The sequence below is a fragment of the Enoplosus armatus genome, chromosome 18 (genome assembly GCF_043641665.1).
Source record: "Enoplosus armatus isolate fEnoArm2 chromosome 18, fEnoArm2.hap1, whole genome shotgun sequence".
In the NCBI taxonomy this organism is placed as follows: Eukaryota; Metazoa; Chordata; class Actinopteri; order Centrarchiformes; family Enoplosidae; genus Enoplosus; species Enoplosus armatus.
This window is the reverse complement of record NC_092197.1, coordinates 14,398,826-14,426,810: the sequence shown is the minus strand read 5'-3', so window position 1 is coordinate 14,426,810 and position 27,985 is coordinate 14,398,826. Positions and strand designations below refer to the sequence as shown.

General features: G+C 40.4%; 1 protein-coding gene across 1 annotated transcript; it reads right to left on the bottom strand.

Moving 5' to 3' along the window:
- Window positions 1-277: 277 nt before the first annotated feature.
- On the bottom strand, window positions 278-27,961 carry plppr1 (phospholipid phosphatase related 1). Its single transcript, XM_070924788.1, has 7 exons — window positions 27,902-27,961; window positions 17,534-17,722; window positions 10,229-10,361; window positions 7,475-7,725; window positions 5,597-5,773; window positions 921-1,052; window positions 278-310 (listed from the first exon to the last, which is right to left on the bottom strand). Exons 1-7 carry the CDS (start codon window positions 27,959-27,961, stop codon window positions 278-280), a joined length of 975 nt encoding a protein of 324 aa, XP_070780889.1.
- Between the last annotated feature and the right edge of the window lie 24 nt (window positions 27,962-27,985).

The window sequence follows — 27,985 nt, the reverse complement described above, 5'->3', positions numbered from 1 at the left end:
AATGGTTTCAAATATCTGAAAAAACAATCTGTGCTTAAGTTTGCCTTGTAATGTTTTTGCCACTAATGCGACCTGTGTGCCGCGGCAGGTTGAACTGAGCATAGCCCAACTAGATGAGAACCAATAGAAACATGGTGTATTTTGTCCCCCAGGTGAATTAAACAGATATATCAGTAGTGTTTTTTGTTAAGCATTCGGAGCCACGTGGCATGCGTCCTCGTCATTGTGTCTGGAAGTGCTGTGGAGACGCAAACGTGACCCGGTGCTGCCCCCTTAGTCATGTGACCTCCGTCATCGATGCCGAGTGGTTCTGAAAATGGACGTGGGAGGAGTGATGGAGGGAGGGGTATAAGGATTGAGATAAGAATAAGAAAGTAAAAGGAAAGGAGATAGGAGAGGGAAAAGGCGTGGAAATGAAAAGGTAGAGGAAACCATTGTCAACCAGTATCAGGAGTGCTCTGTGTGAGGTTCTGTATGTGTTTCAGTGCGTTTGGGAAGGAGGACAGGGGTGTAGTGCAAAATGTCATGCCTGTATTTGAACATGTGTCATTGCTTTGTGTAGAAAGAAAGAAAGAAAGAAAGAAAGAAAGAAAGACAGAAAGAAAGAAAGAACAAATGGTCAACCAAATATGTGACTGATACTGAAACCCTATCTTTAGTTAATTAACCCTTTCTCCACAGGAATTCTGGGAAATGTAGGAAGTTACTAAATGAAGCAGGACATCAAAGTAAATTACAACAAATTAAGTTAACAGCGAATTACAGTACAAACCAAATTACAGGAGACCAAATTCAAAGTATCTGAAGGAGGATTTATATTTCAAACTCACAGTCTTGAAGTCTGCCAGTTTATGGGGAAAGATAATATGCATCATAGAGATTACGTTTTTTGGGATGCCAGGTTAACTAGTTTTTGATACCTGTGCGCTGAGGGTCTCCAGAGGGCTCTCTACACGGGGGAACGTCATCAGAGGCAGACCGCGGTAGTCTTCAGTTTTCTGTTTAGCTGCTGCACTGTGGACGCCTTTGAAGTTGTTCACAACACATATACCCTGTGAAGTGTGAGGACAGGTCAACATTAATAGCAAGGTAGGTTGACAACGACATGGAACTGAAACATCAAGTATTCAGTCTTAGGACTGCCAACACGCTAACAATGACAATGCTAATATACTAATGTAGATATAATCAAAGGTACTCTATAACAGAAGATGACACATTACAAGTTGTGCCAGTGGTATGAAACGGTATACACTTCCTGTATCCTAAGTGGGCATGGTCACCTCCCCGCCACCTTATTTTGTTGCTTGTTTTATTCGTCTAATAATAATCTCTTTTTCCCCCCTCCAAAAACAGTTATATAATATTGTTATTAAGCAAAGAACCACACATTTCATTTGAGTTTTAACTTGTAATTCAGTTCAGCACCAGCAGCAAGAAGTGATATCTGTGCTGCCCGATCTCGCGAGAGTGTGTTGCCGAGACAGAGACAGGTCTCGAACAAGTTCATTTTCTCCAGATTTGTCCGTACTCTATACACTCTATATACAAAATAATATTTACAGTCGCACTGCACTGCAGGCTGTCCAATAAATCTATCAGTCTCTAAGAGGAAATACAAGTGTGTGTGTATATGCATCCGGTCCCTCAAGATAAATTGTAAACACCCTTTTAGACAAAGTAGTGTTATTCAACAGATGCAACAATCTTACCTGCAGATACACCTCAGTTTAGCATGAGTATCAGACCACTGTAGAAAGAGAACGTTACTGAATGTCTATATTAAGACTTAAATCAGACTGCTTGCCAACCCTAGTGTCACTGAGATATTAGTCTCCAACTTGAAGAGCACCCATGAGTTTTTTTGGAGAGATGTGACCATATTCTTTGCTTCAGAACAGTTATCGCTATAATATAAAGTTTATATGGGCATAAAAGCTCAATCAATAACTGTCCGAGTCCACAAAATGCAGCCATCATGCAGTCAATGGAGTGGGTGGTAGGGTGGTCATCTTTGTAGCATGGCAATATGCAAGCAGGTACAGTGAACTGATGCCTTGTTCTAAAATTCTTGTTTATTACAGCTACTTGTAAATCTATCGGTCAGGTTCTTTTAACAGTAGAGACACAACCAAGGTTGCCGCATTTCTGTTCTCCTCCATGGACTAGTTAATCAAAGAAGGCAGCCTGAGGGAGACCCCCCCCCATCAGGCCAACCATGCCCTCGGGCAGTGGCAAATGAGAAAATGAAGCGGGGCGAGTCACTGCTGGAGGATGCTCAAGGTTTCCTTGTTTGTGGCAGTTCATGGACAGTGCTTCTCTAGTGCTCCCAGACCAAGCAAATGAACGAATCACAGCTGCTTGGCCAGGATCTAAGGACGACACTGCAGCATCACCGTTTCACAAAAACAAATGAATTCTTTTACAAAAATGTCTGTCACAGTAATCTAAAGTGTAAGTTGATTAGGCTGAATCATGGGCAAGTCACAAATGTTCAATTGGGTTCAACTCAACAGTGACACTCCTTTCTGTTGTTTTCACACGACTCTTTTAAGCTACAACCATCCTGCTTGTTTCAAATACATTTCAGTATGGTTTCCGCTTTCTTGTTTTCACTCAACTGAAGCGCATCCCCAAAGACTGTAAAAGACTTGGTTTTGCGTCTTGTTATCCATTCAAAGACAGGCACGGCCAAGTTGCCATCTATTGTCTCAGTTTAGCAAAGTGAAATTTGGCTTGTTGCCATGGAAAGGCTGAAAAATCTGATTTGAGCTGTCGAATAAAAGTTGCATATTCTTTTGCCACAGAATGTTGTATCAAAAAAAAAACGAGGTCCAAGTACATTAGGTGGTTTTCAGATCTACATAAAATGAGACAAAAATAAAACGAGAGGATTTGGACTCTGATCCTATGTTGTAACATAAAATTCTACATTCCTTGAAAGCCTTGAATTAGAGGCTTAGATTGAGAGACATTTTAAATTTCAAGGAGATTTGCTTCTGTAAGACCTGGCAGGCAGTCAGTATGTGTCTCCACTTTGTCTTAGATCAAGTGGACACCTCTGTCTCCTGATTTTACCAACATCATCCTGCAGCTCCTCGACAAAGTGCTTAACACTGATCCCTCAATCTGCTGGCAAAGGACAAACCTAAGACCAAAGGCAGTTGGTGTTTGATGAGTCCATTCAGATCTCCTCTCTGTGAGCACTGATAGCGCTGGAATTTGAGCTATTCCTGCTTTCTACTCTCTTTGTACCAATTCATTTCCCCCAAGATAGCAGTCCATCAAATCGCCTCAGTTTTCAGATGACAAGACCTTGATAAGCTTCAACAGGACCATTGGGTAAATGTGCAGTGAAGAGGTAGCCCTCCTCCGTTCATGGTTTGGGGATAATAAGCTGGAAAATATTCAGGTTCAAAGCTGCTGAGGTGATGATTGACTTTCTAGTGTTCATCTTTCCCTGGAGATCACTGACTCAATGTATGTCAATCATTGAAAGCTTATATCCTTCGTTAAAGAGTGGGATGCGGTGGCTCCTCCTCATCATGTTCCAAGGACAAGCTGCTTCATATTGACCACACTGCACATCACTGGCCTTTGGCTTCCTCCCAAGTCCACAACACAATGGCAAAGATAAGAGCAGCTATGATTGCCACAACTCAACCAGGAAGCTCTGTAACAATCTGTTCAAACCAAAACCTACCATCATCTGAACATCTGCTATGGTCCGAATTTGCCCTCCTAATGCTCACCACACAGTATCTGGACCCCCCCTTCACCATCCTGTAAATCTCACTGCTGTCACTATTTATTGCCCTTCACTTCTCTATCATCCAACAGGGTTTTAACCAGTCATCTTGCACTACTAGTTCTGCACAAACATGTAATAATTAGGCCAGTCATACAATACGTTTAAGATACAGAATTGTACAAGCAGGTTTTTCCACATCTAATGCAACTTGTTGTCTTCAGCATCTGGATGCAAAACAATACAATTTATAAAATATTTCTAATCACACAGCAAAAGAAAAATAGGTCATAGAATGATTATTTTTAGCCATGGCTCTATGGATGGCAGTGTCGGTCTCTGTTGGGTGGATTTAAATTGTTTCCAAATTTTGGCAATTAATTCTTGCCAGCAGTAATGAACCCCTGAGTTTCTCCTACCAATGAAAAGCTGTAGTAAATCCAGCTGCTTTAAAATGTGAAGAATAGCTAGTTTTAATGCTAATATTATAATGTCTTATGTCATATTGTCAATCCAAAAAACTTGTCAGCCCAACACTTTATATCGCCTTTGTAAACATATGTTGTTTAAATTGCATATTTAAATTTAAATTGCTAATAGCTTGTGGTGTGTCTCATTAAACTGGACCATGTTTGATCACAGTTGTAACAGAACATCTGAGGTTCCCTGTGAACACATACCACAACGCTGGCTCTCTTTGTTTGAATCAAAAAGCTATGAAATCAGCCACCAGCAGCCAGTGAGCGAATAACAATCCCTGATTTCTCCCCTCCGTGTCTCTTCCCACCTCCCCTCTCTGTCACACTCCTTCCTGCTTTGAGGCTCGGGGCCCAGCGGCAATTGCATGTAATGAAGCCTCTGAGACTGTTAAATACATCTTTTTTTGATTTGTGGGGGTTTCCCTTCACCTTCCTTTCTCCTCAATTGGGCTTTCCGCTTCAACCCCCAGAACAACTTGAGGGTTTGAGCTATAATCACTTCCCTTCATTTAAACACTCAGAATAAACTCTGACTGTGACAAAGCCATTTTAATGCTGCTGACAACACATCACAGGAGGCTGATTTCCAGTCTTCACATTTTATACCTTGTTATCATTTGTTTTAATAAGACACAAAACCACTTAACATATCAAGAGTCCTTCAGCTCAGTCCTTCAACTGGTTCTCTTAAGTGGTTCCCTCCATCATCTCTGAATTAAACACAATCAATATTTTAAATGAGTGTTTCCCTCTACTCCTTTCTCACTTTTGGTCCTTCTGCCTTTCACTGCTCGTCCTCACTGAGCTCCTTCAAAACCAGAGTAACCGCTGATCTCAGTAGAAATCCAGGTACCACCTCAGTACGTTCTCTCCTTTCTTCTCGTCCACTCTTTCCCCCAATCAACCAGTGCATCCTTGCCTTTTTCTCCCCATCCTAACTCACCTGTATCTGAACCTCCTCCAAGCTCAGTATAAACCACACTTCATCCTGCTTCACATCCTGTCCCTGCCCTCACCTCTTCATGAACTCCTCTTTTTAGCTTCTTTACCAAATTGCTGTTTAGGAACTCATTACACATGACTGAATTGATACACAGCTGACTTTACCCCAAATCTAAATACTAAAATAATCTGCTGTGTATAAGAATTTTGGGGCATATATTTGCATTAAAAATGGAACCAAAACCATGTTGGCTTTGGTGTGGGCTGTAGCCTGAATTAATCATTTAATTACTGGTTTGGGTCAGTTCCAAAATGAAGCTGAAAATTATTATTATAATTTGAAAATAAGTCATGACCACAATACACCTCATCCTCTAATCCCCACCCCCACATTTCCCCAAACTTTTTACTCTTCCATCGTCCTCACCAGAAACAGAGCAACTGCTGATCCCAGTATAAATCCAGCCACTACATCCGAACAGTGGTTTCGGTATTCTGAGACTCGGTTGAGGCCCGTGAGGAAGGCCGAACAGAGCGTGCCCAGACAGAGCACAGGCTTGGCCAGACGGCTGGACTTGGTCTTGATGGTGCTGGTGATGTACATCTGGAAAGGAGGGTAGAAGATAGATTAAATCAGGCCGAATACAGTGAAAATACAAAAGATTATTCTCTTTACTGTGTCTCAAAGGTTTAACAAGAGCCCCTGTACTTCTCTTTAGGTAGACAAGCAACAGAAGCAATCTCATGCAGAGCAGCGAGAGGTGTTCCCATCGGAATGGAATCAAATACTATATCATTTCATGAAATCACAAAGTCTCCAGTTAATAGCAAAACGGTTCAGGAAAGATGTCAAAAACTTACATCATATGAGTGAAATAACCCTCCAAAACAAAGAGTTTTTTTTCACAGAGAATAAAACATTTCAGGACCAACCTAATAAGGGAACCTCTTACTGTGAGTGATAGTTGTGAGAAGAATTGAACTGTCAGAATTTAAAAACATACACTCTTCCTACACGTGTTCTCCCTCTTCTTGAACTTTCACCTCCTCCCATGCCAACCGAGAGGCTGCACGTATCAAATCCTCTTTTCATCAGCAATTTTGCCCTCGTGTTCGTCTTGCTCCTGCTGATAAAATCTGCACCTCTGCTTTTTCTTTCACTTTTCAGCAGCTGAGCCCCTTCGTCACTCTGAAATGAAATAGCAGCTCTTCAAATAGCCCTTCAAAAAGCTATTCTTCATGTGTTCCTCCAGGCAGTTTTCTACAAATGCCTGAACCCACCCTTTGCTGCTTGTACAAAATATTCCTTGACACACTTTCAAGAAATATGAAGTCCCTCCTTGGCAATTGCTCAAAGATCCAGAGGTGCCATGTAGCACCTTTTTACAGCAAATGTTCCTTCTTATTCAAAGCCTTTTTTAAATTACAGATCCAGTGTTTAAATTGAATCAGTCCGGGCTAAAACGATCTATTCATCTCTGATTGTTTGGGTGCTTTTTTTTTTAGTATTCCAAAATTTGTTTCCACCAAGATGTGAACTAATTACATTCAGTCCCAAACGAGTAACTCTGGTGCAACGAGTACATTTAACACTGATTTTTGTGCTCAAGTTGTGTTTTGTCCACACTTAAATTAGGTTCAATAAGTGCTTGGGAAAATATTTTTCAAACTGTATCGCAGGATACATTTACTATATTCATGTACAATTACACATACTTAGATTTAGAATTGAGTAAACAAACTGCATGATTAAAGTCGTATCTTTTAGTTCAGCAGTTCAATAGCTCTTAATTCTCCACAGTTAATGAGTGCTTTGAAACTGCTTTTATTATCCTCAAAAAGGCAAATTTTCGCACCCTAAACGACACACACATGCATGGTCTTCATACTATTACATTACTTCACACATGATATTATGACTTTAACACAAGTGGGAAGCAGCAGGAAGAAAGGTTTGATCCTCACAAATGTCCTCATTCCTGATGCTAAAGCATGGCCTGGTGTCACAGCATGCCAATGCTTAAACTCAATCCCTGTGATGAGATGTATTGTGCACTGTGTTTGTGTCAAAGCAACACACAAGCAAATGTAAGAAAACATTTGAGTTGCTCTAAAGTCTTAAAGGGAAATAATGTTACAGGTGATACTGTGCCATATCAACTTGTAATCAAACTACATCTATGTTAACAGTGTGTTATAGTGAAATGTATTGTGATGTTTTTTCCATTGTTTAAAGCTCTCTGTCTGTGAAATTCCCACATTAAACTCCATCACAGCGCCTGGTAGTCATGCACATTATTCTCACCGTCAGGTAAACAGCTGAGTACACACTCAGCGAAGCATCCTTCGATGGAAACGACCGACGTGCGTTCTCCACGACAACGGGGTTTCCGGTGCAGAGGTTCCCGTTGATGATGAACTGGTGATTAAAGCGACACTCTGTGCCGGTGTAGTTGGGCTTGCACACAGACAGGAAGTAGGGTGAGAGACCTCCCGTCACCACCTGGCCCGCATTGACGAAGATGTCTGTGGCAAACAGACCGAATGCAAACACACCTGCAGCACGCACAACAGACACACAATGAGAATTTATAGCACATAACAAAACTCTCACACATCCACAGCAAAGACACATTAACACATAAACACAAAGCCTTAAATGTTTTGCGCACACTTCCACCTTACATCATAATGCAATCACTTATATTAAATTGGGCTGTGACTATCTGGCTCTCAGCACTGGCACATAAGCTCCCAACCATCATTAGGCAGAGCTAAACCCCAGAATATCTAATGTTAACATTACATTTATTCCCTAAAAAATGTCTACTATGGAAAAAATATGTATATTTATAGTCACTGTAGATATTTCTTCAATGATCAAACAAAAGAACACCTTGAATGCAAATTCTATTGATTTTGTCACAAATCGTGTTACAGCTGCACCAGCATGTCTTCCATCATTTAACCCCTGCCTTAAACCCAAAGGTAAAGGTCTGTTTTGCAATGTACATGAATCTACCATTAGTATTGAGAAGAGAGAGACAGAATAGAAATGTTGGAATCAAATGAAGTTAAAATGGAGGGAAAGAGGAGTGGACAACAGGCAGGGAAAGAAACATAAACACACAGAAAACATTTTTGCACCTAATATGAATGATTGCACTGACACATTCAGCCCACCAACCCTGACCAGTGTCTGCGTCTGCATTCCTTTTGCTGTGAAATATGACTGCTGATTATCTGGCCTGCTTAGCCATGAAATTACTCTGCTTTGTATTCTCATCCAAGAGGGGGGGATCGGTGCTGCAGAGGGCTGGGGAGGGGGGGGGTTCGGGTGGCTGTGAGGGGTACAGGGACACGGTTGTGTGAAGGGCATTGAGGGGAAATAGAAAGGGGGAATTAGGGTGAGAGGAGAGGAGGTGGGAGGGGAGCAAGAGAGCTGGAAACTAAAAGCCTCAATGATCCTCCAAATTTGAGAGATTGCTCGGGAGCAGACGGAAATATAAATCACGTGAATTGCCTAATGAATTTCTGATGAGTGCTTTATAAATTGAAGAGGTATTATTTAAAAATGAACAATGCAGTTCTGATTATGCCAGCAAAGTCCAGCGGACGACCTCCTTTACTGGAACAGACAGCAATGAGTCTGTCAGTTTGCCCAGTTCTACTCAGGCTTTGCGGAGAAAAGAGACACGTGTGTGTGAGAGGTTACAAACCGTGTAATTGTGGTGTAAAGCAGCCCAATTGTAAGAAAGAAAACCTTCTATATGTAGCCTATATATGATCCAACGTGTTTGATAAAGATGTTTAAATTCAATTTCGTTTCAGTGGCTAATGCAGTTTTAGAGGAGCTGCAGTAAATGCATCACAGCTGGACTTGATCCCAATTGGCTCCCTTCACTGAAGAATTACTGAAATCTGTTCAGTCAGGCCAGTTTGCTGCATTTAAACTGAAAAGCCTCAACCAGCAAGTTTACCACAGCTTACCTGCCTGAGATTAAGGTTAAATCAAAGAAGACGGTATGGTCAGCCAATAATCATCCAACCACGTCGAAACCAGATGCATAATGTGACATAACCAGCTCCAATTAATACTTTAACGAACACGGAGGATCAAAATCAAAAGTATAACAGGAAAAATAAACCCGTCATATATCATGTTATTCGCAGGTTGTGGTAACTTTGGCTGCCTGATGAACTTTGTTGATGTGTTGCTTGTATTCTCCGTCGGGGGCCACCTTCTCTTGTCCTTTGTCAGATGAATTAGTGCTTTGGCAAGTCCTTTTGACAAGAACTAACTAATCTTCATCACCACCAAATCCTCAAGCTCTGAATCATCAGGGTTACTGTTCGAATCTGTAGCTTGTTGCATTGGAGCTCCCCTCACAGGTGACTGACAGCACCGACATTCAACTGTCGGCTTAGCCATGATATACAGCATGTTGCTTCCTGGTTAAAAGCTTATTGAAAGACTGTGTGTGTGTGTGTATATCTATAGTTCATATAGTTTGTACTAAATGAAACAGCAGCTGACTTAACTTTACCTTAACAGAATCTGAGACTGAACTGAAGACAGTCAAAAGCAGCGCCGTAATGCTGCTGCATTATGAACGGTGATGTGATCACTGAAGTGCATACTGATATGAATTTGAATAATGATGTGATCACTTAGCTACAAAAAACACAGTCGTAAGTATGAATCTTTGTACTGAACTGAATGAAATGATTTGTATCAGCAAAATTATCATTATTTTCTGGCGTTTTGGTCCAGTGCAGCTGCACTGATGTGATGCACCAGGCAAACCCTGGTGGGACCTCCACAGGAGTATGGCACGAGGTACTCATTCAAGTTCTTGAAACTATCTTATTACTTACTGTAAGGTATTGATTTAGTTTTACTTCAGCGTTTCCAGTATGACCAGGTTTTAACATGTTGTTTATGAAATGAAAGTTTACAGACCAAACTCCTGTTTAAAACACTGATATCAGCACCTACTACCAGCAACATAAAGGAGCTTAGGGCAGTTTGGACTATTTTGCATGGAAACTTTCTTGCCTATGAAGCGTATGATGCGGCGGATGAGGGGGTTGAGGTAACAACAGTCTCCTGTCACAATGGTCTTCTCCTGGGCCAGGAGAGCTTCCCTCGTTGATTTCATCACGTACATGGACACCTCTCCAATGAAAATCTGTCAGAGAGCGAAACAGAAATAGGAAGGAGGTTCAGAAAGATGCAGAGATGAAAATACAAACAAAAAGAGCAAAAAAAAAAAACCCTACAGAGACAAGGGTAGAGAAGAAAACATAAAGTTAGGCATCCCACTATGGGGCACAGGAATATTGTGCCCCTGTCTGGCCTGTGTATATAAACCACTGTGTCTTAATGCAGCCTTTCTTCAGGTCCATTATAGCGTGGGCATTACATCAGGTCTAATGGAAAAACTGCTGCTGGACACCCAAAATGAAACTCGTTGCCAGCTGCCTTGGGTGATGCAGGCTGCAACAAAAATATGTGTGTGTTTATGAGTGGGAGGGTGTGCACACAGTTGGTGCATATGTGTGTGTACACATGTGGTTTTGGCCTTTGGTGAATGTGTGTGTGTTTTTTGTGCTAATGAAAGGAGTTGTTTTGAGCCCCAGGACAGGTAACAAAACTCCTGTGTTTTCCTCCATCCCTCGTGAATGCTTATTTATCATCACCATGTTCTTGTGAATGCAACTCTAATCTATTTCTTTCTTTGTGGCTACGAGCGGCGAGATGATGTTGGAAGTCTCAAAAAAATAAACAAAGAACAAAGAGGGACTGACAGCAGTCACATAAAAAGAAACGGGCATGAATGTTTTAAAGCACTGCACTGGATTCAGTCCTGTCTGGATTTGCCAGCATGAAGGAGGCTGAATGAATATTTTCAAACACTTTTTTTCTGGATGATGACTGACATAAAGCATGTGAAAGCCAAATGAAACTATCATCGAACGCATCATGACAGAAAACTCCATCTTCTCATGCATAATGACCTAGAAACATCTGTCTTCAAAAGGCAACACAACCAAAAGAAGGCCTTTATCTTCAAAAAGAATACAACAATAAAAGGCAGGCAACTTGTATCATGTAGTTCGGTCATGGCTGAGCAGTGGTGACGAATCAAAATGCATTTTGCAGAGGCCAAAAAGGAGGGGCCTTTAACTAGCATAATTCCACTCCAGGCTATTCATGGGCTTCTTTAAGCATCATGTGTAGAACACGTAATCAAAGTCATGCATATGCAAAGATTCAGACCTACTCTGCATCTAAAATATAGGTCAGTTTTGCAATGAAGCAAGCTCAGACGTACCTTTATCTCCAGTCAGTTAGAACTTTTAAAATAACTTTATTCACTTCAGTTCAGTTCCATTCAGGTCCCTGAAACACTGCTAATCAGTGAGTCCTCTCCAGATACTTTTCCTAAATGGTGACTTTAACATTTTAAAGCAATTAGTAATTGCCTTGAAGTATTAGTCTCACTACAGTCTGCCTCAGCGCTGAAAAGGTTAGTTACCGCTGACTGATCGTCTTATTTCAACTCATGTAAGCCCCGCTCTTTCTGCAAATGTCGTGAAAAAACTGAACTGAACTGACTGAAAAGAACTATCTCCATAAACGTGCCATGTCACAAAACTGAGGAACAACTTGGCATTCAGCTGACACAGTGTGGTGTCTGAGACTGTGAAAAGGCACAAATGGAACATGCAAATCTTTCACAGGGCGACTAATTCTTAAAAATAATTTGCCTGACATGAAGTGAACAGAGCAGACTTCTGGTTCATCTACTATCTTAATAACGCTGACCCATCCACCAGTGGAACAGATTTATGGGAGCTCAGGTCCGCAGTGCCCTTGAAAGTCCATAAAATACTGTACCTGTTGCATTAAAATGACAGACAGTAACTGCACACAGCATCTTTTTTGCATATGCTTCACCATATTCACATTTTTTTTAAACTCACACATTAAATGTGACAACTGTCCTCTGTTGAAAGCCATAAATGATTCATGGTGCGGTTCGTTCCATCATCCTGACTTTTGATCAGAAAATAATCAAGCATGCAGCCTGAGGCAGCAGAAAACTTTCTTCATTGTTGCAGTTTACAAGCTGTTGATTATATGTGATGATCTTTTCAAATTTTAATGAAACAAAACTTCAAAGTTCAAGTTGAGTAAGGTTTATTTGGAAATATGTAATGCAATACAAATTTATTTGTAGGCTAAAACAAACTCAAAAGGACCAAAACAATAAGTCAAAAATGCCCTCTAGCAAGAAAAATGTATTTCTTACTCTGCTTTCCACCCTTGCTGTTATTTACCCGTCCAGTGTATCAATTATGTTTTTCTATTCATCCTTTATTCTATCAAATGTCAAGAAATGGTAACAAATGCTAATTTGTTGTATTCAACAATGATATAAAACAGAGAAAAGCAGCAACATTTTTGAAAATGTTACCTTTTTTTGCTTGATAAACGACAATTAATAGAGAGAGTATATACCGACATATTGAAACACGACTCCAAATGAATGCTAATGTTGCTTCATGTCAGTGTAAATAGGCAACAGTTTGCTCACATTCACATTAACACGTTCACTTTATAATGACATAACAGGTAAAGTTGTTGTGTTTACAAATTGTTGTGGAGCTGCGAAGTGGGAAAAAAATCAATTAATGCTCCTTTAATGTCTTCTTAATGAGCTGATAATGTTCAGTATTGCTACCGAGACACATAAAAAGGATGTGGAATTATCCACCAAGCATCTAAATTGGTATGAAAATAATGCATTGGAGTTTACCATTTAGTTTTGCCTTTAGAGAAAGTTTATCTTTCTAAGCTATGACAAGTCAAAATGTCTGCTGTGGAAAAACTATGTGCTACATGCTAATCGTCATAGTGTACCGTTTTAGCAGTACACTTCTTCCACACGCGACAAGAACAACATCAAGCTTTTATTATCCTGGCTCTGACTTTCTGATGCCTGTCCATGGCTCAACAGCTTTAATGCATGAATACGACCCGTCTAACCTCCACAGCCTCCCATTGGTTGCGTCCATGCGGAACGTTCTGCATAGATTACTGTATCTCCGCTAATTGGCCAACATCCCAGCCATGTCATCGTTAATTCTGATCGGCTGCCCCTCTGGTTTATGGCGCATGCAGCGACGGAGCCATACACAGTGTCAGGCGCAACTTAAGCATCTGACGCAGCACTCTCAAAGGGCACAATTAAAAAGTTTGGGATAGCATACAGACGGATAAAGAAAGGCCACATGTAAGCCAATGAGAGAGAGCGAGAGACCAGCAATGACCAGCAGTGTTAAAACAAAACTTGAACAGCTGACACAGCCCTCTCTGAGAAAGGGACAAGCAAGGATTCATCTTATTAAGATTTAATGAGTTTTATGTAAAACGACACTCAATAAATGAAATTGTGTAACCATACGAGACAAAAGAAAAAAAGAGAATGGTAACTTTAATTTGAAAAAGCAAATACTTTCCAGTGGTAAACTAATCAAGACTTTTAGTTACATATCTACTGTGTACCAAGACTTACTCTGAAGTTGTTGGTTATACTTTCCAGTTGACCTATAATGACATTTCTTCTTTTCTTTTTTGTGTGTGAAGTAATCAGTGCAGAAGAGTCTGTCAAAACTGCACACAGATGCACTCTAACCAAATCAGCTGTAAATAATATTGTCTGTCACATTTCCTGGCCAATCAGAGCACTCTTCCAGACTTTAATCCAATTTATGTATTTTATTGTGTATGTCGGAGTGTGTGCGTGTGTGTGTGTGCATGAGTGCAGGTGTGGACAGCTCAACATGCATCTGCACACCAATTAGCTACAGGGAGAAAATGCAAGCTGCATGATGTTTTATTTGTTCAATAAAAAGACAGTACTTTGGATTTTACTTCAGCCTAACATAGCGGTAGCCGCACTCAATGTTTAGAGCCTGAGAGCAACGAACATGAAGTGTCCCAGATAATAAACACAAAAAAATGAGACACAAAGAGGCAGCAGAACGGTCATATCTCATTACAAATAAATGGGTGGCGTGTGTCCAGGAAACCAGACATCTTTATTAATCACATCCTTGATTAAGTGCCTCTTGAAATCGTAATAGAATAGGAAGATGTCTGTTGGGAAAAGGGGATATAAAACTGGGACATATACAGTACACTGCTAAAAGCCTTTCCATGGCACTCTGCAATTCATTACAGTTTTACTAAATTTTACATTTGCTGTAGAGCGTTCAACATGATTCATGGGAACTCGACCAAGAAAGGGACTGACGCGTGAAGCAACTTTCCAACACATCAAATTCCATAATGACATCAAGATATTACGACATACTCCAATGGTGAAGAAGTATGCTATTCCGCCTACCTACATATATATGTATAAAGTGTACATATGGGCATAGAATTATAGTGAGTGCATAGGAAAGTGACCCTCTATGTTTTTGTCTTTAACTATATGTGTATGTCAGGAAATCATATCATTGTGAAATGCTAATAAATTATTACTCAAACACTGCTTCTCTGTACACTTAATATACAAAGAAAAACTATTTAAAAATGTATTTAATACACAGTATTGAATGTAACAATACACAGCATGCACAATGAGGAAAGATGGAGAAAAGTCTTGCAGTTTTAGTTAGAATTCCTAATCATACACTCTTTGGCCACAGTTAATTGGCAACTGTATACTGTAGTCTTTCGATTTCGGTGAACTACAGTGGTTTTGATGAAATAGCTGCAGACATGTTCTCCAACTCGTAAATGTGAATTATTGTATATTATTGTACAACACATCTGGCAGCAGCAGATGTGAGTTCTCAATAAAGGTTCGATTGATTGAATTAAATGAACAGACATTTGATAATGACAATGAGAACACACGGTGCAATCTAATCATTTAGGTTAACAGTGTTTCTGCTTGAATCCTTCAACATCAAACCATCTTTATTGTATGTTTAGCGTACAACTTAAAGCTTTACAATACAGTATATTTAGTTATCTTGTTATTTTTACACCTGACTCCCCAGTGCACTGAAGTCAACGCCAAAGTTGATGTGTGGAATTCCTTATTTTAAAGAATCCTTTCACATCTCTGCACTGATGTGATGAACCACTGCAGCCCTTAACATTTATGCACTGCATGATTAAAACATACTAAAACACACCGAGGCCTGAGTCGGACCATCGAGTATCAGCTACTTAAAAACACACTGAGCCAGACTGCATCTGTTTTCTGGGATTGACTCGTCTTTTCCTTCACATATGGTGCATTTCAAACGTGAAAAAATGAATTATAATATGAAACAGACACATGCAAACACTCTTCAGGAGGTGTTCAAAAAATATTTTACATGGGTTTAATAATGAAGTGACCCACGGGGCCCAGAGACATATGGTGCCTGGTCTGGTGTGCTGGGTTGGAGTCAACAAGCACGGAGCAAGACTGGCACCTGGTGGCTATATGCTGCTACTCCTGTATGAGGCGTTTGAATCAGCAATGCATGTGTAGCCCTGTATTCATGTACAACTGGCGCTCAGCTTTACAAATTCACAGCTTGGACAAATCTGATCTTTTGTATGATTTGGTCATAAATTTGATTTCTAATAGACCCTTTTCACAGAAAATATTTTGAATTAATGAGGGCTGTGTCTATGCTGGCTGACACTTAAATGACAGAGACATTGTTAACGGTATTAATTACACCTGTGCTTTTCCTGCTATGACAAGTCAAAATGTCTGCTGTGAAAAAAGCTCATTAATGTCACCAGTTACACCTGGAGTTTTCCTGCAATGACGTGTGAAAATGAAAGTCATGTTTGCCACAAAATAGATCCACTGAAGTAAGTTTCTCAGCATACCCCAAATCCACACTACTGTACATACTAATACTAAACTAAACAGTATGTGCTACATAATTATCATAGTGTACTGTTTTAGTGGGAAGTATACAAAATAATCAACATGCTTAACTGCTTTATACTAACAGGAAATCATACAATACGTGCAACGTTTGAAGGTCAATCAAACTATTAGACACGTCTTTCTTAACATTTAATTACTTTATTTTTTTAGAGCTGTTTCGCCAAGTTATCATACGTGCTGCACCACCTGGCACAATTTATTTACATTTTTCCCAGCTTTGACCAGCTCATGCATTGTTTTGTGGGAGAACAGGATGTAGTGGGAAAAATTCCCACGACACAGGACACTCGCAAATCAACAGTATTTAGTATGCATGTCTGTCTGGTTTGAGTTAGTCTCACATAGCCAGACCTGTCTCCACACAAAGGTCTGGCTGAACCCATTATCAGTCTGATATAGGGGGAAGAAAAAGTGCTCGGGTTTTTGTTTGTATTTCTTTAAACCAATCGTCTTGGGCAGCAAAAAGTCCAGGATGCAGCGACGGTGCCCTTGCAAAATGGTAATAGCAGGCTTACACCCACAGCCTACTTTCTGTCAGTCAGATAAGGTTTGAGTATACTTTATACTCAAAACACATTTTCTATTTGATCTTTTCTATTTCACAACCGCTGTGAATGGACAGAGTGGCACTGGCTACATTTCATTCAGCAGAACTGAATGAATGGTGAAACTACACACAAGAAAAAGAAATCCGCTTGCCTTTTAGCACTGGGAGATACCCTATGGCCTAAGGAATCACGTCATAGTCCGGGAATATATTCTTTCGTCATATGCAGCCCACATGCACTGCTCCTTGTACAGCGTGACTTCACACTTGACTGGTGCATTCAGTGTGATGTTTTGTAGAGCGAAACAGCAAATAGCAAGTCTAAGAGATACTGTATAAAGTTCAAAATAGAGAGCCAAAAGTTCAGTATGTCAAATCGGTACAAAACATATCGGCTGACCCACAGTCTTAAGTCAGACATTGCATTTCTATTCTGCATAGATGGCCTGTTTATCAAACATAACTTATATGATTATATGAACACTGACATAACTTAAAACACTGTCACAAAGGTAGGTCATGTTAGGCTAAGTGAGCAGCATATGTTGATTGTAACTGAAGTCGGGAAACGTTAAGATAGTTAGCAGAGTAGTGAATATTTCATAGTTACATTTTTAGTGGTTCTACTTTATCAAAAAAGGAAAAAGAACAGAAAAAGAACAGTGACGAAACAGTTGCTCACTCAGTGAAAAGCAGGAAGACTGACAGATAGAGCCTTGAACAAACACACTCATGCCACATCTAATTATGTCTGTTTACACTCCCGTGTGGCACTATGATTGAAGAAGTCTCCGGTTTTAAAACACAGTGGTGGAACACACATGAAATTTTTACTCACTATAGCAGTAGGAGCAGCAGCCACCACGCAGTACAGGATGAGAGGGGGGATGAAGCTGGACTCCTCTGTGCCGGGGTACGGCTTCATCAGCTCGGCGTCGTTGCAGAAGAAACCCTGCACGTGCACGCTGAACAGGTCCGTGCACTCCATGTAGTAGGCCAACAACACCGTACCAGACATGATGACGAGCTGGAAGAAAAACATGTTGGAGCGGGGTTGAGCGAGGGAGTAGAGAAAGTTGAAAAAGAGGAGGAGGAGAAGAAGAACTAGGAGGGGGAAAGAGGAACTTGTTAGTTGTATATCCAGTGCACTGAGGGCTGTCCTCCTAGATTCAGTTTTCAGCGGTTAAGAAGTCGATTTCCTTAGTCCACTCCTCTCTCAGCTGTGACGTGTCTGGTAGGTTTTAATACAAAACAACCACATAAATCCTCTAAAACCATCTCTTTTCCCCTCTCTCTCTCTCTCTCTCTCTCTCATGCTAACTCGTCGTGTACATGTACCCCCCCACCACCACCAGCACCACCATCACTTACCACCTCCTCTCCTCCCTCACCCCCTCATCCTTTTATTCCTCTAACATCATCTTTTGTCTCTGGCCTCTTTTCGCTCTCTTTCTAGAATCGGCTGCAGGCAATTTCTTTATATATATATATTTATATAAGGTACACTGGAATAGAAGATGTAAGACTTCGCCAAGCAAGTCTTTTAATGTTCAGATTAAAAACATGCATTTGTGTCATTCAGCCACCAATGTGCCGATACTGCCGCCAGTCTAGCCAACCTGCTGGCACTGTGCCGGGGTTTTTATTTCAAAGGAATGTGGCGAGATGTTTGCCAGATAGAAGAAAGGCCCTGCAACGTCACCAGAACTGGAAGGAGTAGGACATCTTAGTCAGGCAAAGGTCCTGCCAATTAATGGAAACATTAGTCACATAACAGGTAACAACAAAGTAGCTGTTACAAAGCAGCTACTCAGCTCCCCGTTGTCAAGGTGAAAATGTGAAATATGAAAAAACAAAAATGTTTCCCTGTAGGAGAAGGAGATCTTTCACATTTGTTTGCTGAAAAATAGCAAACTGCTGAATGTTTTTATTTGCTGAAACATCCTAGTAGTGATGGCAGCATCATGCATGCTTCCTGATTCTTGAAACAGGGTCAAGCCAGCCATGTGTAATATTTCTCTCCAACACCAGGCGTCACTACACTACTGCAGAAGGATCAGTATTGCTTCAAAAGGAGGGCAGCACAACTATAGAAGAACTATATTCCACAACCTGCAGGGACTTTAAATGGTTTGCTTTTTTTTTTTTTTTTTTTTTTTTTTTTTAAAAAGGGAAATGTTGTATAATGTTAATTATTGAACATTTTCAGGCAATTCAGCCTGTTATGGCTCTGAAAGCAAAGCAACACATTCTAGGTCCCATTATAAAATAGTGCTTTGGGACCCCATTTCTAATAAAATACCCCTTGCTGATTTGTTGTTTCTAGCTGTGGATCCATAACACGTTCACCTCTTTCTATCCCACGAGTCCACTGTGAGCTGTGTGTATTGTCCGCTGTTGATGTTTAATTAAAAAGACAAACAGTACAAGCTTTAAAGATATATTAGGTTGTTTGGAACCCCAATCTGGGAAACAAATCAGTGCATCACGGAAAACAAATACTGACTCATTTTGTGTGGAGGAGCAGTAGTGTTAGTGATGCCAACCAGCATGTTAGCTTTAGCATCAGTTACTTCACTAATGAGCTTGCTCACTACTACCGGTGATGACACTTCACCAGCATCTCAGACTGATTGCAGACCAGGGCTAAAGGCAAGACAGCTTACTGTGTTACAGTAACCCACATTTACAAGAACTCAGACTGTTTATTTGACTTTTTTATTCTTTATAATTAACTTGGAACAGACTACATCTTTGCTCATCCTCTTGTTAAAACCATTCTTCAACTGTCAATTAATTTATCAAGTAGGTCAATTCAAACTTTGGCTTCATTTTTTATTATAATTTGACATGTTGACATGATACAGATATCACGTTATGCAGTAGGTATTGTTGGGTTAAAAATATTACCTCAGTTAAAGTTAAATTGTTACCATTATGTAAGGGTTTCTTTGGGTTTAGGGATATTAGTTTGCATGCATGTCGCAGTTAAAACAGATTGGCCTGTTTTTTCTGCATTTTGGGATGTGAAAGAGAAACTTCTCAAAGCAAAGGTGGAGAGTCTTGGGCCTTGTTCTACCAAACCTCAAGCTTGGGAAAAAAGCCACTCCATTGAGGTTGCATAGCACTTTTTATTTTCTCGTATGCTACAGTACACTCTGACCTGTATACGATTCCTCAAACACATTCATTTTTGCAGCACCATACAGTAAACAGCTCGTGGCGTTCCTGAGTCAGACACTACAATACAAGTAAAACACGCTGCGTTATTTTATCCATTGTAAAACATGGAGGGTGTGTGAACCAGACTGGACAATATGGCCGGTGGGGTTCAGACAGGGAAGGCAAGGAAGCAACTGTGTTTACAGAGGACAGGAGAGAAATGTTGGCAGATCTAGGCCTGTGACAGATGGCCATGCGGAGATGTCCAGGTGTGTGTGTGTGTGTGTGTGTGTGTGTGTGTGTGTGTGTGCTTTATTGGTTTCTATGCCAACTTTTCAGCATACTAAGCTAGTTAGCAATATTTCTAACTTTCTCCTCTTATTACAAAGGTATCCTGCTGTGGAGAACATTTTTACATGGTTCACATGCATTAACAACTACAGGTATAACAGACCATAATACTTGGCTGCACACCATACCTTGCCACATCCTGGTTATACTCACAACTAAAGGCAAACAGTAAAAAGAAGCCTCTCACGTGAGCAGAAATGACATTTTCAGCAGCTTAAAGCAGCTTGTCAGCAAACAGCAACACAGAGACAGACTGATACGGGATAATTTCATGATTTCATGTTGTTCCACAAACATTTTTCCAGCAGGGTAATCGGCTAAAACATTATTCATAGGTCTCCTTTGAAAATATGTAAATTCCTTAGCTTGCAGAAATGCCATGTAATACCTTGTGGGATCACATACCTGAGGATGTCAGGTTTACACGGAAATGCCTGAAAAGGGCAGATTAATAAGAGGGGTGTAGACTAGAGTACACTGTAGTCGAACTTTTATTATTATTACTGTGATTTCATTTGCTTTGACCTTCACCTTATTTGCATATACAAAAAAAAAGGCCAAAGCTAGCCTCAAGCTCAATCACAACAGCAACCACATGTGCTCATTCACCGGCCTGTGTTCAGCAGAAGCCTGAAAAGTGAAGGTTGCTTGTACAAAACATTGAGCTGGTTGGGAAGATCCAGATGTCCTTGGACAATTTCTTCCCTCCTACGTTCATCGCAATCACATTATCTCTTCTAGATCTCTATAAAACTCATATTTTCCTCTATCACTCACCCCGCCTCCTTCTACTTCTCATAAATCACAGAAAGCCATAAACAACCAGTGAGCCATTAGACATGATGAGAGTCATCGGGGCTGTGGCAAATTACCAAAACAGGCCACCAGAGACAAGCAATTTCAGCTTGTTCAGCCTGATGTTACTCTTCCCTTCTCTTGTCTGTCCTGTAGTCTATAGCAGACCTTAATTGGAATCAGGACTGTACTTACCTTTCGATAAAGGTGGTGCAGTGTAATCCCTGGAGGCTGGTAGCCATTTGTGCGACTCTTTCATGAGCGTGGCTTTTGTGTGACAGTTCTACACCTGGACAAGTGTCCCTTCCTCTGTAAAGCATAACTTGTGGCTCCATTATATTCACTCCGCAGCCAGCGTCATGCTGCATTAGCTGTGTGAAGGGCAGACTGACTGACAAGGCTGGCTGTCGTAAAATGGCTATACAAAGTTACTGCAGCATGCCATTATCCCTCTCCCTCAGAGGGTACAATTCACCTCTTTTACCCAAGATTCTGGCAGGGCATTTTGGTGCAGCCATCTACCTCTGTTGAGCGTTAACAGGCCACATTTTTCAGTGCCTTTTGGGTAAGCATCACTTCAGCGGAGTGGACAGGAATTTCCTACTGCTGCCATTTAGAAATCAATTATTTACAGGTCTCTAACAAAGTAAAATCTCCCACAAGTCAATATTTTACTATTAAAACTGTATCAAATGCCTGCCCGTAATGTTGAAGGGATCGCTCATAGTGACGAACCCACAGAGAATCATCACCCGATTCAGCAGTTCCCTTCAGCTCTACAGAGATTTGAAACATCTGTTTATAAATTGTTTTCCCACGACTTCATTATTTTGGTTCAATTTCTCCGCTCTCAGCATCAGGAAGCTGTTGTTTTCAGTAAAAAAAAAAAAAGCTCTGATAAACCTGCTGCCAACTCACGCGGGTTTAAAGTTAACTTCACTACTACTGCTTCTAGTAGCCTTACTTGGTCTAGTATGACCAATAGCCTATGGTGGCTAATATTAGCTAATGTTAGCAAGCCATATCAGATATTGTTGTATAATTAACATTACTGAGTCAGTGAGCTGACTACTACTCTTAAACTATGTTTAGCAAAAATAGCATACTGTAGTCTCACTTTAACTCAGTAATGTAACCAGTTTTTATGTCATATGACTGATAGTTTGTTTGCTTTTCTGGTGGATATGGAAACACTATATTACATATTTGTAATCACTTTCTACACAGCCAATTTCGTCATAATAAAAAATCCAAACCTAATTAAATTTTCACCCTTCTCCAACCCGCCCAATCTCTTCTCTTCTTCGTCTCCTTCACTCCAAAATCTTTTTACTGTCAGTCCCACCGCGCATCTCCTCCCTCACACCATGAAAACAACCAGGAAAATGTTATATAAATCCAACACCAAGCCCTAGATTTTCACTTCACTGTCATGTTGTGTTAGTAGACTGGAAAAAAAGACTGACAGAAATGGGCATGTTAGCCTGGCTTGCCCGGATTTAGACCGTGATATTACACATCTGTTGTCAAACCTGTCTTTAAGTGACACAGAAGACAGCTACTTGTTCCTGTTTTTTATACCATGTATTCAAAAAGCTAGGATATAATGATGAATGGTCAGCTGTTAAATGTGAGTCTGGGCCCCAAAGCAGGACATAAAGTTTGTCTTTTACTGAATAAAAATTACAAACCACTACTTTACATAGCTTTAAATGAAAAATCCCAGCTATAGCAAAGATGGTGCATCTCTTCATGCAGGCTCATTAATATGTTAAGCACAGCATCTTGTGGGCTTTCAAGGAGTGTCATCCAATCTTTGTGGGGTCTGTCTATCGAGGGCCAGATTTCAAAGGCGTTTGTGCTTGTTTTCGAGGTATAGATGTGACGCATTCTGCCCCACATGCAGTGTATTTATCAAGCAGGTTCACCAGGCTGAAGTCGCAGTTTGCATGTCATTTTACAGAGTGCCTGCAAGGTGCTTCTCTCAACTTACTGTATACACATTTCAGGGAAGATAGCAAAGAAATAAGGAGACAAAGTAAATCTCTGCCTCTGAAAAGCAGGCGTAAACAAAGCCTATTTTCTGAACTAGAAATCCCAGTGCTGAACTGGACCTACAGTATGAGCTCTCTTGCTGCTGCCTTAGTAAATCAGGAGCTAAACACATGTAGATTGCATATATTCAATAAAAACCGCAGTGCACATTTGCAGATAAAGTAAATCTGGCCCGTGGTGTAGAATTCTTTTCATTCAGCATCTTAAAAAAGAACTAACAATAATCATGTTGTTCCAAAGTGGGTCGAATGGTATTATCAGACAGACTGCTGTTTGTAATATTCAGTAGTAGTTAGTTACTCTTTGTCTCCCTGTGGGACCTCAGGCCACATATTCATAGCAGTGTGGACAGTGAAAAAGCACATGAAAGGATGTAAATGGCATCTTGTGGATTCTAATAGAAAAACAATACAGGTGCACCATACACAAGACAATCTACCTGTTCGATCCTCAGCAGATTGCAGGCATGTTTCCTGTCCAAACTTAAATAAAACTAGCAGGTGTAATTAGGCTGTGTGTTGTTCCAAAGCTAAATTGAACATGCAGTTCCCCAGATCAAAGCCCCCTTTTTTTAGAATCCCCCGAGTTAAAATCATATTGCGTCAGCGCAGCCAAGAGAGAGACAGAGCAACATCAAGATCTGTCCCTGCAGGGGTGTGTTTTTTGTTTTTGAAATAATGACAGCCCAGAACATTATTACACCATACTGGTGGAGGAGATTGAGCAAGATAGAAGAAAGAATTTATCTCTCAGGGTGACAAGTGATTGGTTCATTTCCTTACAGCCTGGTGCAGGTGATGTTTTGAAAAGACTTTACCAGGCACTCGGTAACAGTGAACGTTAATGCTTTTGTACACAAAACCTGAAGAGTCTAGTGGTCCTAGTTAGATAATTGAAAGCCTGAGGCTCTGTGTATTACATAAGCAAATCTGGGGGGAGGTACAGGATATATCTGTTCTCTCCTCAGTCTTCACTGCTCACCTCTACAGCTCTGCCTTTTTAATGAATCTCTTTTTTTGCAACCTTTCACTTCCTTCCCCCATTGCACTTTCTTCATTCCCCCCATCTCATCTTTCTTTCTCCTCCCTTGTGTCCCGTCTTCCTGTTGCACTCTATCCCAGTCCTCTCCTCCTATTCTTATTTTATCCCCTTTCATCTCATAGTCCTGTTTTCCCTTTTCACAGCAATGGCAACGACAAATGATCTTCTTGAGGGTTAAGTAACGGATGAAAGAAAAGCAACAAGTTACACGACTATATAAACATATCACCATAAATAAACATCCTCCCTGTCACACTGCCTCTGGCACTGAACTACACAGCCGAGCTGCTCCAATCAGGGCGCTTTGTTTCGGTCATGTGACAGCACTGTCCCTCTGCCTTGCTCTGTTCGTGACAGGAGAGGTGAGTAAGAGAAGGAGGGCAAAAAAAAGGAGAGAAGAAGAAACAAGGGAGCAGGGAAAGAGCGAGGGGCAACGAGATGGAGCGATACAGAGGAGGAGGAAGAGGAAGGTGAAGGGAAGGAAGAGCTCCTGTGACACCACAAGAAATGGGAAGAGATGAGGGGAGAGATTGAGGGAGGAAGCAGGTTTGGTGGAGAGAGGAGGGGCGAGAGAGAGAAATGAGGATGTGAGGATGTGACGGAGACGTCAAAGAGAAAACAGGGACGGGCAGAGTGACACGGGGAGATGGATAGGATGCCTCTGTGAGGAAGAGGGGGAGTAAGTGAAAACAGAGTAATGAAAATTAAAGACAGCTTTCTACTCAATGGGCTATTAGTGTCTCTCAGGAGCACTCTGCCTATGCTCTGCTGCAACATGGAGAAGATGCTGGTGTGATCCATTTAAGGATATTGAGATTGTGATGTAAATAATATAAAATAAATAAAAACAAGTATACAATTTCAGTTGTCTTATGCTTGCATTTGCTTCTCATATAGATCCTGAAAGATGGAGTTTTTTTGTGGCGTAATTTTCATCTTTGGGCTGACAATACTATATTATCAATTATGAACATTAAGCGCTATCAAATTGTGCCATTATCTTACAAACTTGTTACATACATTACATATTTGTAGAGTTTTGTCTGGCGTAATGCAGAGTAGAACACATTGAATATCCATTTCAACATGCAATTGTGCTTCTATACATACTGGGATACATAGTATATGTCATTATTGGAAAAATACTGTTGGTAAAACTGCACTCCTGAAATTCAGTACTGCACTTTCATAAAGTCAGAGACAGAGATTAAAAAGAGAGTGATCAAAATCAAAACAGCTGGGGCCGAGATATCCTGACCTTTAATCTCAAATATGGATTAAGCCAGAAAAAACACTGGATCCTACATTTCCCACAATGCAACTCCATAGCATCTTTCCTTTGACCCTCACGTCTTTCAAACTCCTTTGTAACGCAGGCTTTCTGATAAAAAACTGTGGTCTCCAAGCCCGAGCTGAGATAACCCTGATGACATTATCCAGGTTATTTTTTCAGACTTTCGAAAGGTCCCCATAGATGCATAGAAAATATTATGCAATTGTTTCCACAGGCTGTATAATACTCTTTGGGACGAGTGAACTGAACTTGACGTGTGAAATCGGTGAAAAAAGATTTGAGTAGATGTGAACAATGGGGGGGTGAAAAGGGGCAAGGGTACACAACAGTACTCATAATTCAAGAGGGAGCAATTTTCTAATCTCATAAAACACTGAACAACACTGACAACGTTTCCCCTTCCCTCATCTTCCTCAGTGATACTAACTGGTGTTACTGCGTAATGATTTTTATTCTCTCGTCCCCAATAAAATCACCAACAGCCAAATCTCCTGCTGGAGATTCATCAATAACTAATAACAGCTGCTTGCTAATTTGCTTCATACTGGTTTGGCTGCCAGCGATGAGCAACTTTGAAGATGCAAATGTTGCTATGGTAACAGTGTCTCTAACTGGTGGGAACGAGCTAAAGTTGGTAATGTGGTATTCTGCAGGAAGTCTGGAATGAATTTGATTTTTGACACAAAATCTGATCAGCTGATGGTTTCTTCATTGTGACTTAATGTCACACTATTATTATTATGATTATCATTCTTCTTATTATTATTATTATAGGAAATAGGCACATTTCAAATGAGAGGAATGCTTAGGAAATTGAAAACCAACATTTCATCTGTATGGCCAATTGGCCAATTTACAAACCAACCTCAATTTCTCATGATAGCAAGTTGTTTTTCCAGAGCAAGAGGCTCTCATATTTACACATTTAAATCCACTTGTTTGAAACATCACCACTAAGGTCCGCCGTGAGGGACAATTTTTCCATATTTCCAGCACTACTGTATTAACATCCTGATCATAGAGTTCAGAGTTTACCACCTAGATGTCGATCTGGGGGTGTTGTCACCAACATAATAATTACTTAACTATTAACCCCCCCCAGTTAAACATCCTAATCAAATAAATTGCACAGCCATGATTAGCAATATCCAACTGAGCATGTGACGCTGAGTTCCAGCCAAGACACTTGAAAGCTGGAAATGAGCAAATTTCTGTACAATGATGACATGCTGTCCAACAGAAAGACTTTCTACAGAAGCTGAAGGACTTTGTGATGATTAATCGTGTGTCACAATTCAAAAAAAACAAGATTTTACAGGAGGATGGTGCTTGAAATGTGTCTGTATCCACTGTGTTTTTTTAATAATTATAGCAGCTGTACATTTCTGACATGAGCTAACTTAGAGTCTGGCTGAGTGGGAGTCAAAGTGACATTTTAATTGACACTAATGGGATTCCTAACAACTTACAATTATAGCATTTATGTCTGGCTGAGTCTGACAAACACAAATAAGAATAGGCCGTGCAACATGTATTTATTTGCAGGTATACAGGAGGGTTAAGTACCTCTTAGTCATTCTGAGAATAGCTCATATCTGATGAAACTTAATCTTTCACAAAATTTCCCCGGCTCACCTGTCTGTTATTGCAGATGGGGGGAGGTGTTACAGAGCGAAGTTAGACTTTAAAGTATCAAATTAGAATAGAAATAATCTCACAACTGGAGGCAGATTCTGCCATCTCTCCCTGATTCATCGACATAAAGCTCCATTTAAATTATTGATACCTGGCTAATCAATAACTGGGGGTGTCTTGAGTTAATGTCTCAGATGTGAAAAGAAGTGCAGAACAACAATGTGATTCTTACATAACAAGTACTGAGACAAAAAATAGACAATATCCCATGAGGCTGCTCCAAAAGCAGCAAAGATAGAACATCATGACTCAAAAGGGGGAAATTATCACATAAAATAGTCACATTTCACTTATCTTGGAGGACACATGCCGGCATAGCAGACAATTATATTAATTTACGTGAGAAGAGTCTTGTGACAGTTGTCAAAAAATATGACACAATGGTCAGTCAAGAAGAAGGCATGAGATAAAAGAAGAGAGCGCAAACTCATCTGAGACTGTTAAGCAGGATATTTGTGTGTGTGTGTGTGTGTGTGTGAGTGTGTGTGTGAAAAGAGGAAAAGAGAGAGGAGTAATGCACAGCATCCTGAGACATCTCTCTGATTAAGGACTTTCAGCTGACATGGTAATTAAATATGGAGGAGCAGCAAATTCTTACACACTCACACACACATTCAGCTTCACATTCATTCCAACACTTTATGCTCCGGTTAACTGTGTATAATTTAACAGAAGAGGTCATTTGTTAATGGTTAAATTGTCACTCAAACACACACACACACAAACTCATCATGTACATTCACCAAATCAGGATTATGATTCCTGAACATATGCATGAATTTGAACACTTTGTACAGAAGCGCCGCCTCTCACCTCTACAAAGATGAAACATGGGATGATGGAGTAGCTGCGCAGGGTGTTGTTGGACGCCATCTTGTCTCCTGTTCGGAGACTTCT

Excerpts from the sequence above, each read along its gene's own strand:
- plppr1 (XM_070924788.1), bottom strand. The coding sequence starts at position 27,961 with ATGGCGTCCAACAACACCCTGCGCAGCTACTCCATCATCCCATGTTTC. Across the intron at positions 10,362-17,533 it reads CTGCTGCTCCTACTGCTATA|ATTTTCATTGGAGAGGTGTC; the intron begins GTGAGTAAAAAT and ends GCTCTCTGACAG. Across the intron at positions 5,774-7,474 it reads ACTCAGCTGTTTACCTGACG|ATGTACATCACCAGCACCAT; the intron begins GTGAGAATAATG and ends CCTCCTTTCCAG.